The sequence below is a fragment of the Plasmodium inui genome (genome assembly GCF_000524495.1).
Source record: "Plasmodium inui San Antonio 1 unplaced genomic scaffold supercont1.54, whole genome shotgun sequence".
Taxonomy (NCBI): domain Eukaryota; phylum Apicomplexa; class Aconoidasida; order Haemosporida; family Plasmodiidae; genus Plasmodium; species Plasmodium inui.
The window spans coordinates 4,690-21,047 of record NW_008481888.1 but is presented as its reverse complement, the minus strand read 5'-3'; the positions used below and the strand labels follow the sequence as shown (position 1 = coordinate 21,047).

The 16,358-nt window shown below is 42.6% G+C and overlaps 4 protein-coding genes across 4 annotated transcripts; 1 reads left to right on the top strand and 3 right to left on the bottom strand.

Moving 5' to 3' along the window:
- Positions 1-1,593: 1,593 nt before the first annotated feature.
- On the bottom strand, positions 1,594-2,412 carry C922_05305 (hypothetical protein; the record flags this gene model as incomplete). Its single annotated transcript, XM_008820876.1, has 1 exon — positions 1,594-2,412. The coding sequence occupies one exon, from the start codon at positions 2,410-2,412 to the stop codon at positions 1,594-1,596; it is 819 nt and encodes a 272-aa protein (XP_008819098.1).
- A 1,210-nt stretch (positions 2,413-3,622) lies between these two features.
- C922_05304 (hypothetical protein) lies at positions 3,623-5,465 on the bottom strand (the record flags this gene model as incomplete). Its single annotated transcript, XM_008820875.1, has 7 exons — positions 3,623-3,664; positions 3,864-3,959; positions 4,120-4,190; positions 4,407-4,497; positions 4,654-4,746; positions 5,070-5,171; positions 5,310-5,465. The coding sequence occupies 7 exons, from the start codon at positions 5,463-5,465 to the stop codon at positions 3,623-3,625; spliced, it is 651 nt and encodes a 216-aa protein (XP_008819097.1).
- A 1,203-nt stretch (positions 5,466-6,668) lies between these two features.
- C922_05303 (hypothetical protein) lies at positions 6,669-11,859 on the bottom strand (the record flags this gene model as incomplete). The annotated part of the gene is made up of 2 exons (XM_008820874.1): positions 6,669-9,855; positions 10,064-11,859. The coding sequence occupies 2 exons, from the start codon at positions 11,857-11,859 to the stop codon at positions 6,669-6,671; spliced, it is 4,983 nt and encodes a 1,660-aa protein (XP_008819096.1).
- Positions 11,860-14,486: 2,627 nt separating this feature from the next.
- Positions 14,487-15,452, top strand: C922_05302 (hypothetical protein; the record flags this gene model as incomplete). The annotated part of the gene is made up of 4 exons (XM_008820873.1): positions 14,487-14,556; positions 14,669-14,689; positions 14,830-14,979; positions 15,121-15,452. The coding sequence occupies 4 exons, from the start codon at positions 14,487-14,489 to the stop codon at positions 15,450-15,452; spliced, it is 573 nt and encodes a 190-aa protein (XP_008819095.1).
- Between the last annotated feature and the right edge of the window lie 906 nt (positions 15,453-16,358).

The following is a 16,358-nucleotide window of genomic DNA, read 5'->3' as shown; positions in this document are numbered from 1 at the left end:
CGTAGAATTGTTGCGGACAACTGTTGCGTAGAATTCTTGCGTAGAAGAGTTGTGCAGCTGTGCATTTACATACGTGGGGTTAACTCCTCTACCCTATTTTGTGCTGTGACAACTTGGGTTGGAGATATCTTTCTCTACGTTTTTGCGATGAAGCTGAACAACTTCGGAACTGCTGCCAAGCTTCACGTTCACTATCATCAATGAAACAAGCCTTCGTAATTTTACAAACGAGTGAATATAAATCCCACTGGACGTTTCCCCCCTCGTAGAAGTAACAGACTTGGAGACGCCCAATGTGTTGCAGTCCTGATATCATCAAGATGGCCTCTTCAACGCGTTTCAAAAAAGGTGTTGCCAATTTTAACAGAAAAAAAAAAAAGTTAACTCATTTTATTAAAATGACAAACATCTGCATATTCGCATACAAATGTTCATATAGTTTTTTTCATACTTCTGCCCACCTGCTACATACAATTTTTCATTCATTTTTCACGTTTCATTTGGCTTCTTTTACCTTTATTTGCACTTGCAAAAAAAAAAAAAAAGAAAAATTTATTTTTTACATAAAAAGCGTTGACCCTTTGACGTTTTTATCATTCACATATAATCGGACGAAGCGATTTGCAAAATAGAAAAAGCTTCGTCCCTTTTCCTGCGTAGTCGGTAGCAGGATTGCTCACTCGGGCAGTTATGCACACTGAACCCCAACACGGGATGAGGTTCATACGGGGAATCGTTACAAAAAAAAAAGGAAGAAGGAAATAGAAAGGGGAAAAAAATGTGCGCACAGGAACTCCATATAGGGATGTTATTACCGGTAACACAACAAACGCAGCTGCCTTCTTTTCCTCCACGTGGTAAACACAACATCGCACGAGAAAGGCAAAGTGGGTGCTGGTTACCCTCCGAAGAACGATTACGCTTTTCACCCTATTACAACTTACACACTTTAATTAGTCAAATGGAAGGGGACCCCCCCAATTGGAGAGATACTTATCACGAATTAACCAACGAAGTATCTTCACATGGGGGCAACGTTTGGAAAAATTGGACTGTGCGTGACGTACACCATCACTCCAAATGCATCGACGCCATAGTGGCTTACCCCTCTTCTTGTAGGAACCTCATTCGAATCAGTTTCGCAAAAGGGAGTCACAGTTGAGGACTCCCTTTTGTGGGGTAGCTAAAAGGGGAGGCGCGGAACAGATGGCGGAACAAATGGCAAAACGGATGGCGAAGCTAACGACGCAGTCTTATTTCTTTTTATATTTATTTTTTTCTTTCCATTCGAAAAGTTGTTAAAATGGTTTGTTACACAATAAGCGTGGTTCTAAAACGTGTTCACTAAAAATATAGCAACGAGGATTACCACTATCACCCCGTGTGTGCAAAGGTGGAAACAGAGCGCATTGTAAACCGCGCATAGCAGCATAGCTTCGTATAGTAAGGATGCTCTGCTTGACCGAAAGGTGGCGCAATGAATTGAAAAAAAATGTCACAAAAAGACGGCCACCAATTTGCGAGGCGTCTAAAAATGTACACGCGCGCATCTACTTCCGCCCCCTCCCAGCGCTAAAAAAAAAAAAAAGAACCCTAAAAATTTTTAGGGTTCAGTAAAATATTAGAGCTAGCTGGAAAGTAAGTAACATTTTTGGACTTACTTAAATTCTCGGCTATTTCTTTGGCAGCTTCTAACTTTCTAATTTCAAGTAAACTATTTCCATACTCTTTAACAGCTGAAGAAATTAACTTAGCTGCCTCCGCTTCTCCCTGCGCTTTAATAACAGCCGCGATTTTCTCCTGTTCAGTTTTAGCTACAATAAACTTCACTCGCTCACTTTCTTGCTGAGCCACCTGCTTATCTTCGATGGCCTTTGCAAATTCTTTCCCATAACTGAGGTGTGTAATAGCTACATCGTCCAACAGGATGTTAAACTGTTTGGCTCGTGCCGTGATGCTTTCTCTGATTTCTTTCGAAATTTTATCTCTCTGGGTTAGAAGTGACTCTGCATTGTACTTTGCAACAACTGCCTTTAGCACTTCATTTCCTATCGACGGCAAAACACGCTCATCGTAATCGGGCCCCAGGGTACTGTGTAAGTAGGGCAACTGCTTTGTGTGCGGTCTAAAGAGCAGCCTCAAACTAAGGGTAACAATCTGTAGGTCCCTCGTTCCCGTCGTCGTATTTATCACCTTGGGCTTCATTTTTATATCATATATGTACGGAGTCTGGAACCATGGGATGTAGAAGTGGCTTCCTTCTCCGTAAGTATTTTCGCTTACTCCTCCAAACCGATTAAACATCACGCATCTTTCTCCTCCATCTACGTCGTAAATGAACGTGTAAGGGATTAAGCTCAGCCCCCCCGCTACTACACTCAGCCTGCCGATGGACGACAGTAGTTTTTCCATTTCACAGGGGAGGAAAGGCAGGAGGAATTATACGAAGCAGTGAATGCGTGTTACGATACAAGTGGAGCGGCAATGGGATGCCCACGTGTGTAAAAATGCCAATGAAGATCTACTCGAGCTCCCTCCACAAGTTGCTTCATTAACTCGTAGGGGTGAAAGAGCTCGGGACGAGTAACCCCCCCCTTTGTCGATTTCGTAAACAAACAACTCTCGCAATTTCAGCGCCTACAAAATTCACGTGCGAGTTTGTATGCAGCATAATCTATCTGTGCGTATATACTTCTGTGTGGGTTAAAATTAGGCGCGCTGAATCTGCAGGGCCATTAATGACACTGTTGCGTGGGGTTAACAGAAAAAAGGGGTGATTAACATGGGTGGTTAAAATGGGTAAGAAAATGTCATTCTTAATGGGGGGAAAAAAAACGTCAACACGGGGGAGTGCACCAAAAAAAAAAGAAAGGCGCAAAAATTGCAGAATAATTTTCACCGTTGTTACATAATGTGGCGTGGCGCCCCTGAAATAATCGCAAAAGGGTAAAAGGGTAAAAGGGCAAGAGGGCAAAGCGGCGAAACGGCAAAACTGTACGTAAATATATAAATGCCTCTTTGGTGTATTGAATACATAGCGCATACACAAAATGATGGAATGACCTTCAGCCAAAGTAATCAACTTGCAGCAGGTTGCTTTTGCTTCCTCGTATTTTTAACACCACCCTGGGGCTATTACCATTCCGTACGTTTAAAAAAAAAAAAAGAAAACACATGAGTTGGTTGGATGTACGTTCTGTGTGCATGTGGGCACGCAACCTGCCAGTTAAGGTAAAAAAAAAAGTTGCGCTGTAGGTGGGGGATCTTCTCCTACTGCGCCCAAATAAAAATCGAGCAAGTGGCGAAACGTCCGTTGTGGCGTCTTTATGTGGCTGCCGATACATAAGTAAAAATGACCGGAGAGGGTGTATAATTTTCCGGATGGACCTTCCCCCACACGTGTGCCCTCTTCTTTTGCCTCTCCGATGGGTTATCATTTTAAATCAAATAAAACAAACAAAAAAAAGAAACAATATTAAAATGAATAAACTGCGAAATTAGTAAAAATTGCGAGGCAATTAATAAAGAAAATTATGCGGAGAATAAAAGGAGGGCGTGACCCAACGGGTCAAATTAGTTAGCGACTTCTCCTTGATAGTCGCCCTGTCCTACGCTCCTGATTTTAATCCCTCTGGTTCATAGGATTGTCGGGGGACTTCTTAAACTGAAAAATGAAAGGTGCGAATGGCGGATGCAATTTTGTTCTCAGTAGATTGACGCCATGCTTGGAAGTTCACTCGGACATGCACGTCCGTCTATACATGTCGACATACATAAGTGTGATCACTTAGAGCCGTGCCATAGACAGAACGGATTAACCCCTTTGTCGTAATAATAATCCCTCCAAAAAAAAAAAAATGTACCTGCTTCCACAATATTTGCTTAAACTGTGAGAGCTTCAACCCCTTGTACTGCTCCTTAATAAGTGGCAGATTCTCCTCCTCGAATTTTTTATAGGCCTGGTAAAGTAAAGAAAAAAAAAAATGGCCAATCATAAAGCACCTCACGTTTGCATGGTACGAAATGGACAAAATAGTGTCCACTTTTTTGGATAACTATGATACACAAAAAAAAAAAAAAAGACGAAACGAAAAAGGCGCATTTTCTTCTTCCACTTACAACTTTCACTTTTTTGGTTTTTTCAAATGAGACGTTGTCCAACGCAGAAATGACGTTATCGATTCCGGTTGCTAAGGGAAAAAAAAAAAAAAAAAAAAAATGAAGCGCGGAAGGGAAATAAAAAAGTATCACAAATATCTACGCGTCCCTTCCAGTCATGTAGACCACACCGTCGACTGGGCACAATTGCGGAGTTACAAAGAAGGACCTCCCCCCCTCGACTGACATTCCCAATATATATATGCTTCTCTGCATTTCCAGAAATTGCCTCCCCCATCGGCGCTTACCATTTATATACTCATCGTAGTCGTTAATCTCATCCCTCTGGATGTGGTTGATGTTGTCCTCCAGCTCCATCTCGTGCACGTTAAGGTTATTCTAAAGAGAAAAAATGGGAAGAGGCAACGTAAAAAAAAACATAGCAAGGTGAAAAGTGGCACAGTGTGTGCCGTTGAACGAAATGCTAAATGACTACGTGGGTACACGCGCTGCAGATTACGCCTCGACAATTTCGAGTTTATGTGCCCCCCTTACCTTCTTCTTCTTATCTTCCTCCATTTCTTTCTTCTTCTCCTCGATAAGCCTTTGCAAGATTTGCGCCTGGGTCACCTTGGAACTGGTAGTTTTCTTGGAGAGAAAAACGACAAGTGGGCGCAATATGAAGAAGTAAGACGTAATAAGAAGTGGGCGTAACATGAAGAAGTAGAACGTAATAAGAAGTGGGCGTAACATGAAGAAGTAGGACGAAATAAGGAGGCGTAATAAGAACAAGGGGAAAAGCATAAAAAGCAACTATGCCCATAATAGAGTTAACACAATCAGAACAATTGAAAAAAAAAAAAAAAATACACACAATGCCCACTGACCGAACTGAAACAAAGCAGCTGAAACGATTTAAGCAAAAAAAAACAAAAATTCCGTCGCGAGACATTCCCCGCAAATAGACTTACACTTTCTTTGTTCGACTTGAGCGACTTTTCTTCTTCTCCGTATAATTCCCTTAATTCTTTTTTCCTGTCAAGTTTCTGTTGTCTTTTATTTTCGGCTTCCAACTGAGAGAATAGAAAGGGGATGCATTTAAGGGTCAGAGACCAAGCAACGGAAAGCTACCAACCTTGAAAGAAAAAAAAAAAAAAAAAAAAGTGTGGCATGTCCAAAACCACACGATGGATGACGTGGGGCGGCCTTACCTTCCTCTGAATTTTTGCTTGAGCCTTCTTATCATCGTCCTTCCAGTACTCATCCAACTTCTTCTCTTCCAGCTGTTTCTGTTTCTTGTCTTTTTCCATTTTCTTTCTCATCCTGGCCTCGATCGCCCTCGAATTTCCGGCCCCCCATTGCGGCATCTTCGGAATATCTTTTTCTGGGTAAGCAAACTTGGAGCCTCAAAAAAAACTCACAAAATGACAATTTTGACAAAAATCACAAACTCAGCAAATTTGTTCACTTCAAGTGTGTGCTAAAACTGACTTAAAAAAATATAAATACATAATATATCCTTCACATACACGTCCCTGCAACATTTGCCCGCCAACCTCAGAATCATCTACACTTATATATGCCTTAAAGAGAAATGAAAAAAATTCTCTTCTCCTTTTCGAAATTGTAAGAAACATTGAAATGGAAATTTTTTCACTGATAATTTTCTTATATTTTTTTTTTTTTCATTTTTTAAGTTGTACAATTGGCTGCAATTTAGGAAATCCGTTTCGGATAAAAAAGTGACTTATAGGGGGGGGCGGCATTTGTGCCCGTTTAGTCCGCTCTCAATTTGAGGTTGGCGCTATTCCAACCCTCAGGGACTGTGGGCGGTAATAAAAGGTCGCACCTATACGAAAATGTATGCAGCAGTTCATACACTCACTAACATCCTTTGTAAACATTTTTTCCTGTGCCGAAATGATCAATCAACTCTAAGAAGAGGGGGAATTTATCACCCCTGAAGTTTAAGAAAATTAGTCACCTTTGAGAGGCATTCCAATCCACCCACTATGTCGTAAGAATGAAAAAAATAAAAACGACCATGATGTTGCGCAGAAGGTGATCACGGACATAGCGTGAGGGGCATTCCAAGCCGATGACGACGCCACAGAAGGAACTGTGCCAACCAACTGACACAAACCCTACCCTGTTACATGAACTACCCCCAACTGGAACCAACTACTGCGAACTGTTGATCTATCAGAAGGCCTGAGATCAGTTTAATTTCTCTCCCCCCAGAAAAAAGACTGCCCCATGCGGAGGAATATTCCCACACCAACTTTGCCACAGAAAGGTGAACAATTTTACGTGAACGAAACGTGGGGCAAATTGGGCCCAGAAAAGTCGCAAAGGAGACAACGCGTTATGCCTGTTTATGCGGGGAAAACAAAAAAAAAAAAAAAGACGGGGCGAGAAATAAATAGTCAAGACGTGAATCAATTAGTCGGCCAGATGAATGAATCAGCCACCCGGTGAACAAATTACGTACAATAGGGCGAACGAAGTTACGCCTCCTAACTGGCGAGCACGGTACCCCCCACGGACCGCCGATATACCACGAACCGCCGCTACACCACGAACAACTCAACACTGGCCGATGCGAAAACATTGACGTTGTTCTTCATCTTGGTCTTGCGCTTGATTAGCACGCTGGGCAAAGTGACAAATCCGTGCGTGAAAACAATGAAGGACCACCTGAGCCTAATGGATTGGTAGGGGAGCAAAATATTCTTCATTATCCTACCCCCTGTTATAATATACGTCTTCTTGTTAAAACCGTCATTTGTGCCATCGGACATGTAGTTATCCTGATCAATTAAATGTTCCAAGTCGTCCGATGAGAGTACAGAAGAATCGGAGCTACTCTCGGATGTATTGTTATTATTATAGTATTCCTGTTCAGTTTTGAATTTGAATTCGTGCACTTTTCTGCTACTCTGTACGCTGCTGGGTTCATCCCAAGCGCTTTTCATGACAACATCTTCTTCCTTTCTTTTCTTCCCTCGACGACGCCCACTCCTCTTCCGGTCGTACAAAAAAATTATAACTTCCTCGGTGATATTCGTTTCATTAGTAATCACCGATTCGACGACAAAAATTTCGTTACATTTTGCCGTTCTTTCATATAGGAGGTCTATCCTTATTTTGCTTCTCTTCGCGTCGTTGACTGGGGAGTAGTAGTTCCCTTCCCTGTTGCTTATCCTGCCGTCCATCCGATCGGCAGGTGGCACCTTTACCACAAGTGTACAGATGATATTTCTCCACATTTTGTTAAAAGGGAAAAAGAGCTTCCTAACGTTAAAGTGGTACTTTATGATAATGCCACCCCCTTCTGGATTGTTTTCTTTTACGAAGTTGCAGTAAGTACTCTTGTGAGTTACCTCTACGGTACCTTTCAATATCCCTCCCCTTATTTCGTGAACGATAATTCCATGCGCGTTGTTGTTGTGTATGTATAGGTAATACTGCACTGCGTGGTTTCTCCACCCGCTGCTTGTCTTTTCCTTCTTACGATGGCTTAAAAGTTGCACGTCATCTTGGCAGTCGTTGGGTGTGGACGCAGGAGCGGAAACCTCCTCCGTGGCTCCGCTATTGATGACACCCCCATTCATAGTATTCCTTTTTAGACCAATGTCTTCTTCTTCCTCTTCTTTCTCCTCTTCAATGGCGCCCCCTCCACGGGAAACCCGCGTCACCATCGTTATGATAGACGGCTCCACGGAATACCTCCCTGGGTACTTCATCTGGTCCTCGAAGCCGACGCTTCTAAAGGAAAAGTCAAAATTGACATTCATCTGTTTGCTCCCCCGAGTTGGACATACAAGAAGTGGGACGCACATGAGCTTCTCCGCACCGCTTGCGTAAAAGGGGAAATCGTTTCTTGCTTGATTTGTTCGACTATTGGTTTGGCAGTTCGTTCGACAGTTCGTTCGCCGATTTACTCCGCGTGGACCGCCGTTTCTTCTTCCCCTTTTCATGCCATATGACATGCAGCACTGGTTGCAGAAGTTGCTTCTGCCGTACAGTTTCGCCGCGCTTCGCTTAGCATCAACAGCGTTTCCTTGCTGTTGGACTTGAAAAAATAATATATCTTTATCTGGGTGGCTTAACTTCGAGTCTACTTTTCCACTGGCACGGTGCGATAACAACTCCTGAAGGGCCTCGTCCATGACCAACTCTTTCACTTCCTCTTGGTTGATGAATAGCCGCGTCGTATCCCCAGAGCATGTGAGACTAGCATCTGCGGGCTTCTCTTGGACAAGTCCGTCCTGACCGCTTCTGCCATCACTACAATGGCCGCTGCTGGCATCATTACAATCGCTGCTTCTTCCATCACTACTAGCCCCGCTGCTCCCATCACTACTATCGCCGCTGCTCCCATCACTACTATCGCCGCTGCTCCCACCACTGCTATCCCCCTGCATCAACCTGCAGACTTCCTCGCCCCCCCCAAAAAACGCAACCCTCTCATCTCTGCGGACCCGGTGGACCCCCACAACACTGCCCTTCCTCGTCAACAAATAAACAAACAAATCATCCTCTCCCTCACAGTCATAAGAAAAACAAAACTCATAAGTCTTTACATATTTAGAGTACCTCACAAAAATGTACAAGGGGTTGTATTCGTTTAGGTAAAGAACATCGTTCTGACAGTGTACAAAATAATGGACATACTTTGTTAGAGCCTTGTGAAGAAATTGACTCCTTCCGTTTGGTACAATTTTGTTCATGTAATCATTTAGGTACACTCCTTCCTTCAATTTGAAAAAATTTAATTCTTCCCTTCCTTCTTTGATTACTCTCATTTGGAATATTTTTATTTCCTCTTTTTTTGGTTCCTTCGGGTGTGGTGTTGTAATTACCTCGTGGGTAACTTCTCCCGACGGGGCATCAATCGTACCATGATTTAGGGTTTCTTTGCGTTGAGATCTTTGTTCGTGTTCACTACCTACCTTGGAGGGTTCGCTCCCCAGAGGAATGCTCTCGAGGAAATTCTCCCTCAGAATGGATACACTAACTTGATGAATTCGCATCCGAAAAATGTTGCAATGAATGGTCAAATAGAGATCAACGTAATTAACTTCTATTTGGTTCCTCCTTCCCCCAGATAAGAAAAAACTCACTATGTTTTTTTCCCCCAGAGAGTACCCCTTCCAAGAGGCACTCTTAAGTGAATCATTCCTGCAGTCACGCTGCTCATTGAGCGCACTCTCCCTTGCTATGCAGTCGAGCACACTTTTGCCATTCACCCCAACCTCGTTCACAACCTCCGCTGTAGCAAAAATGACTCCATCAGACTTATTGGAAAAGGTTAACTTGTAGAAGGACAAGTGGTTATTCATAGAAATTCCGATAAAAGGTGAAAAGGGGAAATCCACGTGGGTCCCGTTTTTTATTTCTAAGAATGAGGCAATCCCATTGGGTTTAATCAAACAATATAACTTTATGTAGATGGTTCGTATCCATATAGTGGGTAGTTCCTCGGGGGAGGGAACCTCTTCTCCTTTTATGCTTTCACAATATTTGGAGAAAAAGTCACTAAAATTTTTCTCTTGTCTTTTTTTGTTGTTCCTTATTAGGTCGTTTAAATACTCGAAGCATATTTGGATGAACATGTGTTGGTACTCCTTGATGTTAAGCGGTTCTTCTTTCGAGGGAGATTCGTCTGTGGCGCTTCCCCATTTATCCGGGTACAGCAAGCGGCCCATGCAGCTCAGCGTGAGAAGCAGCATGGGTTCGTGCGTATGTGAGTTGCTGTGGAGAGTGGAAAAAAAAAAGGCAAAGAATTAACACACAAGGTGGGCTTAAAAATGGACACATAGCATTCGCAAAATGGGGGCACTGAGAAGCGACGAAGCTCAGAGGATCACTTCATCGCACGAAGCAACCAAGGTAGGAAGCCACAAACGTGCCATGTCGCTAATGTGAGATGCTGCCAAGCAGCTAATCCGTGGAGCCTTACCGAGTGCGCTCGTAGCTCCGCTTCGCCGATATCTCCTCCAACAGAGAGAGCAAGTCACCCAAGGGACAGATCCCCTGCCTCAAGGCACCCGCGCCGACTGCACTCAAAACGAAGGAGTCCTTCCCACTGCCATAAAACGACAGCAACAAGTACAGACAAAAGCGGTAGTTCCCCCGTTCGTAATAAATCATACACAAAAAATAAATGACGAGTCTGAACAAATTGCTAATCTTCTTGGCGCTAATGATGATATATAATTCAATTAAAAAGTTTTGGACAAAGTCCTGTAAAACTGCAACAGGGCATATCTTAAAATAAGTGTCAAATTCGATGACAGCAGAAAAGACCTCCACTATTTTGTCCCTCTTCCTGCGCGCTTTCAACATGTAATATATGCAGAAGCAGCAGTACATCCCATACAACACTGTGTCCTGTCGGTTTATGTTCATGTTTTTTACAATTCTGTAAAAATAGAGGTAGACGCAAGACAGCAGGTTGTAATATAGGTACTCTTTCATCGTGAGGTCGTACAGGAGGTGGGCACTCTCCTTCGCGGAGTAGTTTTCCTCTCCATTAGGTGTGTCTTGTTTGAAGTTATCCCAACAGTGCAAAGAGGTAATCAAATCAGAGCAACCAGTTATGCCATACATGGAAATGACCTGGGAGAGTGTCCCCCCACCGCTGGCTATATCCCCAACACGGTCTTCTTCTGCTTCTTCTTCTCCTCCTCCTTCCTCCTCCCTCCGCATCAATGCCAAGTAAATAATTTTATTATGAGTATAAATATGATGAATGGCCTTGTTAAAATCTTTAAAAAATAAATAAATGTATATCATCCGAATACTGACTGAGTTGAAAAAAATAACATACTTGAAAAAGGTGTGTTTGTCAGAAAATGTATTTTCACCTGCATGTTCATAGAACACCTTACATAGATTAACGTAAATCTTCATACTTTCATCATACCTTTCTAGGATCTCCAAAACGTATGCCTTCTTAAAATTATAATTAAAAAAAGTGAGGATGTTTTGTCCACTTTTCCTCTCAAAACTGATTATGTGTTGCTTAAAAAAGGCATTAATACAATCCCTCAGAAGATTTTCTAACTTTTTGATTTTGTTATGTATCTCCTTTAGTCCTAATGTGATAAATATCGCGCTGATGTTTTTAGAATTTAACAGGCTAATATATTTGATGTAGGGTTCTGTATTTTGTGTGTTTTCTGGCAAAATGACCAGCACAACAATTTTGCAAATTTTTTTCCTCCTCATGATTATTGCGTTTATTTCTTCTATTTGGTCCATCAGGTCTTTGTTCACTTGGCTCATGAAGGATGCGTTCTGCACGCAAGCGTGGGTGAGATGCGATTCACCCGGTTGGAAGGGGTCGACCTGGCTGGGGCTCTCCAGGGGAAGACTTTCCCCAGTTGGACATTCCCGGGTTGACCCCTCCACGGTGGGACTCTCCCCACTTGAGCCCCTGTCTTCCGCCCCCTCATTAACAATCCCCTGCCAATCGACGCAGAATATGACAACAGACGAAGCCACCTTCATCTTCTTCAGCCAGGCGTGCATCAGCATGGCATGTCCACCTTCCCCCTCACCCCCATCTGCCGCCTCACTCGCCCAAGAATTTATTTTGTGAATACTGCCATAATCGTAGCTGCTTATTTTCACATTCCTTTCCTTCATATTTTGCTTTAAATTTTCTGTTATCTCCTCTTTTATGTCGTCATTAAGAATTACGCTAATGTTTACACTGGCCCTGTCGTAGATTTCCTCGTCGTAGAGCTCCATGTTAGCGTCCCTTCGTCAGTTCTTCCCTTGGGGTAACTCCAGAGGGATACGCGCGCCTCCACATGTGGGTGCACGCGTAGGTGATGTGTCCTCGTCCGCCTTAGCCGCTGGGGTTCTTCCATAAGTGCGCAGATTCAAGCGTGTGGCCTCGAAACGATCCCTTCAGTTTTGATCTCGGCTGGCTACGGAAATCGGTATGCCGCCTCTTTCCCATACAGCCATGCTCGCAACTGCTGCGAAGGTCACCGCGACTACTACCGCTACTGTGTGTTTTAACTTTTTAGTGCTCTCGATTTTATCATATTTTTCAAATCGCAGCAGCCTCTTCATCACAAGTTCATCCGCCCTCATGAGGTAGATATCCTCCTTGCGTGTTTCTTTTTCTTGTTTTCTTTTTTTTTTTTTTTTTTTTTTTTTTTTTTTTTTTTTTTTTTTTTTTTTTTTTTTTTTTTTTTTTTTTTTTTCTTTCTCTCCTTTTTTGTTATTTGCTACACTTAAAGGAACCGCGAGAAGGGGAGTGCTCATTAGGGAAGGGTCGATCGTCGGGATGCCCTTGTGATTATACTCCCCCGTTTGTGCACAAGGCGAGGTACGTAATGTTAATACGCTGTGGTGCTGAGGCGATCACAAGTTTACACGTTCGTGCCTATCCGCCTCGACCATTTCCGTGCGTCACCACAGACTCTACTTTAGAGCACGCTTGACTCACGTGACGCGAAAAAACCATTATATCACTTTTTTTTTTCTACACTCTATGTTGGGGGAATTCCCCTGGTTCCGTTGTTGAAATCCCTAAGGGAGATGTCCCGAAATTGTGCCACAGGATAAGGGAACTTCTATTCTAACTCCCACCCCGATCTACTCTGTTCGTGGGTTATTCATGTCTAGCAGCTAATTTTACCCTTCTCGGCTGCGGGTCTGGAGAAAATCCTGATTCGCCCCCCTTTTTAGTGAGTACAAAAAAGGAGGCGCAGGACAAACTAGCTTCTCTGCACCTCTTGTCACCTAAAAAATGACAGCACCTTCAACTTAAAAAAGAGAAAAAAAAAAAACGCCACACCCATTCTTAATATAACAATTTCATTGGTCACCCCTTTTTTCGTTAAAGGTGAGGTGAACAAAACGTAAGAGCAAAATATTTACCATCGGGACCTCACGTGTGCAGCACCTACATTATTCTCAAGTGAGATTCTTGCACATAAAATGACAGGCCTGCTTGCTTCATTTCGTATCTGCAGAGAAACTCACATGTGATGATCGTGGACAAAAGACACCGACGGGGGAAGTTTTCCAATGTCGCAGACTTCCATCCGCATGAGTCTTTCTGTGCACGGAGATCGCCATCAAGTCCGCCATTCCCTGATCACACAAGAGGGCCATATTTTCCAATCGACTGCATTACAGTTCGGTAGTTTAGCTACACCAGTTGGCTCCCCTTTGGAGTTGCCTCCACTTTGTGTTGGGTTACCCATGCGGGTATCTTTATCAGAACAAAATGGAGGCCATGTTTATTAATTATGGGAGGATGTGCGAACGGATCGAGGGATGCACACGTGTATGTTTTTTTCTTTTTGTCCCCTTCTCATTCTCCCATTTTCACATTTAAGAAAAAAAATTCTCCACATATTTCTGGCAAACGCCATTTCAGAAGAGCCCAAAAAAAAAATGGCACAAATTGGACAAAGACCGAAGCGTGTGCATGGATTTACTTTTTCCCGAGTGTTATCTTCTGAAAATGTTTTTAAACTTTCGCAAATTCTTTCCATCGTACGAGCAAAAATAAGCAAAATCCTGTTGCAAAAAATTTTTTTAGGAGGTAAAATGAAATCTGATACAATTTGTGAGACCACTTTACCGAAATTAATCTAACAAAAAGGGGAATTAACTGGTTAAACTCTGCATGCTCGTATTCGGGAAAACACTTATTCTTGTACATATGTGAATCAAATTTGTCGGACGGATGACAAGAGCAAAAGTGCACACACACAAACGCGCTCACACAGATAGACAACAAAATGAACATGTGCAAAGATAAAAACGTAAACACGCGAAGAACATCCACACATGCGTTTTTTTAATTTTCAATTCGTTAGTAATTTATGAGCAATTTTTTATTTCCTCTTTAATTTCCCGTTTTTTCCGGCTTTTCCTCATGCGAAAAATGTGCGACGGCGGAAGTTTCGGAGGTTGTAAATCCCCCTAGGGAAAACCGCAGGGGGGCGTATTTTTCACTTTTTTCTGTCCCTTACCTCGTCATTTGCTTCGTTAGTTTATTCATTTGTTAGCCAATTCGTTAGTTAGTTCGCCTTTTCTTTCATCTGCCATTTTTTCTAAAGCGCTTCACGCCTGGGGCAAGCGTCCCCGCCGGGCTAGCTCCCAATATGCGCATTTTCGTGCCCATTAAAATATGCTATTTTTCTGTTGAGCGATTTTCCTGTTGAGACATTTTTTTGTTGAGCTATTTTCCCTCCAATTGACTCGCAGGCGCGGTTGACATTCGCAATTTGAGGAAGTGAACAAAAGTTGCGCATTCGCGTCCGAATACATCTGCATATGTATCCATATGTATGCTTAAATACGTCAACCCCCGCACGCAACGTTCACAAGTACATGCACATTTTCTCGCCATGGAGACTGAAAACGTGGAAGACGCCCCTGAGGCTGTGGAGAACGACAACACGGAGTGCCAATATGAAGGTAAGACGGAAAAAAAGGGAAAGGACCGTTTATGGGATTTGCTCCGATGCCAGCGTTGCAAATGTGGTTAATTTGTTTTCATTTTTTTCCCTCACTTTTTTCGCCTCCTTAGGACCAGATGAAATCTCAATAAGTAAGCATTCAAAGAAAAAAAAATAATAATAATAATTCACAATAGGAAGGCAGTAACTAGTGATACCCCTTGCATGCAGAATACGCACCCCTTCGTCATCACATAAGCTACACACTTCATAATGATTTACCCCTTCCCAGCGCAAGAAGCAGAGATCGTTCTCATAACGACGTCTCTGGGGGGAATAAAATCGTCGTTCTTCTCTTCTTTAAGGGCACAGAACTTACTGAATTGTAAAAAGTTCCTCTACGTTGTTGTAGACTCCAATAGGGACACCAGCACGGCAAAAAGTGAGCAAATTTCTACCTACCTAGAGATGTCTCACCGTTTCAGTTACTTAGTACACTACAGACTTTGGTGAATCCTTTTCTGCGCCACCGTGCACTTTAATTCATTTCCTCTTCACATGTAATTCTCTCACCCCTTTGTAGACCTGAAAGACGAGGAACTTTTCAACAAGTGGAAGGAAGACAAATTGCTGCAGTCAAACGAAAACGGAGTTGTCCTCCCTCAAATTTTAATCGATGGAGTATCAATAGGAAACGACATAGCATTGCAAAATTTGGAAGATGAAGGAAATTTGGACTTCATCGTGTCCAGGTTAAAATGCCCAAACTGCTTACAGGAAAAATCGAACACAGATGTACAGTGCCCTCATTGTAAGTACGACTATGTCAGTTTAATTTCAGAAGAGTTGATTAGAGACAACGCGGTCATAAGGATGTTACAGGGAGAGTTATATAATGAGGAGGGAACGGAATAGTTACCAGATAATCATGCAAATAAAGTAAGGTCAAATGAAATAAAGTGAAGTCAAAATAGTGCATCCTTTTGCCTAAGGTCTACATGGGGACATTTCTCCCTTTTGAGGCCTCCGGACCCGTTGCCATCCACTTCTGCACTGCCAGAGTCACAATTCTGTCGCTTCTGATGGAGACGCAGTCACGTCAGAACCCGTCTCCCCTTTCATTTTTTATGATCAAAAAATTAACCTCCTCTGTCTAATACTAAACAGCTATCCTAACGTGACATAACGTAACGCAGCGCACCACCCATTTTTAATTAACTTATGATGGAAAATATATTTGTTTAATCCCTCGCCGGGAAAAAATTTAGTCTTGAATGCATCTAAACGTTATAAACGCTTTTCCAAAGCAAAAAATGTTGGGGATCGCCTATTTGCAATGCCTATTGGGGGACACCTACTTGCGCATTCCCTTTTGTGCAAATCTTAAAAGTAAAATTTTGCGGTCCTTAATTTTAAGACCCTATAAACGTGCAACTGTCTCACTCGAGCGTGCACACACGAGGAATTTCTCTTTATAGCTGTTGGGGGTGTGTAAAAAGAAATCTAGATGTGTGTGCATACGACTTCATGTACAAACAGGTATGTTCGCATTGTTTTCCTATTTGCGCTAGGCTTTACCCAAGGCCCTTGGTTCCCCCCCCTTTATATATATGTATACACATACATACCCGTGTGCGGAACCGTTACAACAGATGCCACACTCGAAGGGGTCTAGACCTCCCCCCATGGTGCATGTAAAAAACGCAACACATAGTCTGCTCTTTTAAATTTTGCGCCTCACATATTGGGATTCACAAATGAGCAATAACTCCTCCTGTCTTGGAGTTGAAAAAACAAAAAATAACAAGTATTTAGCGTAAA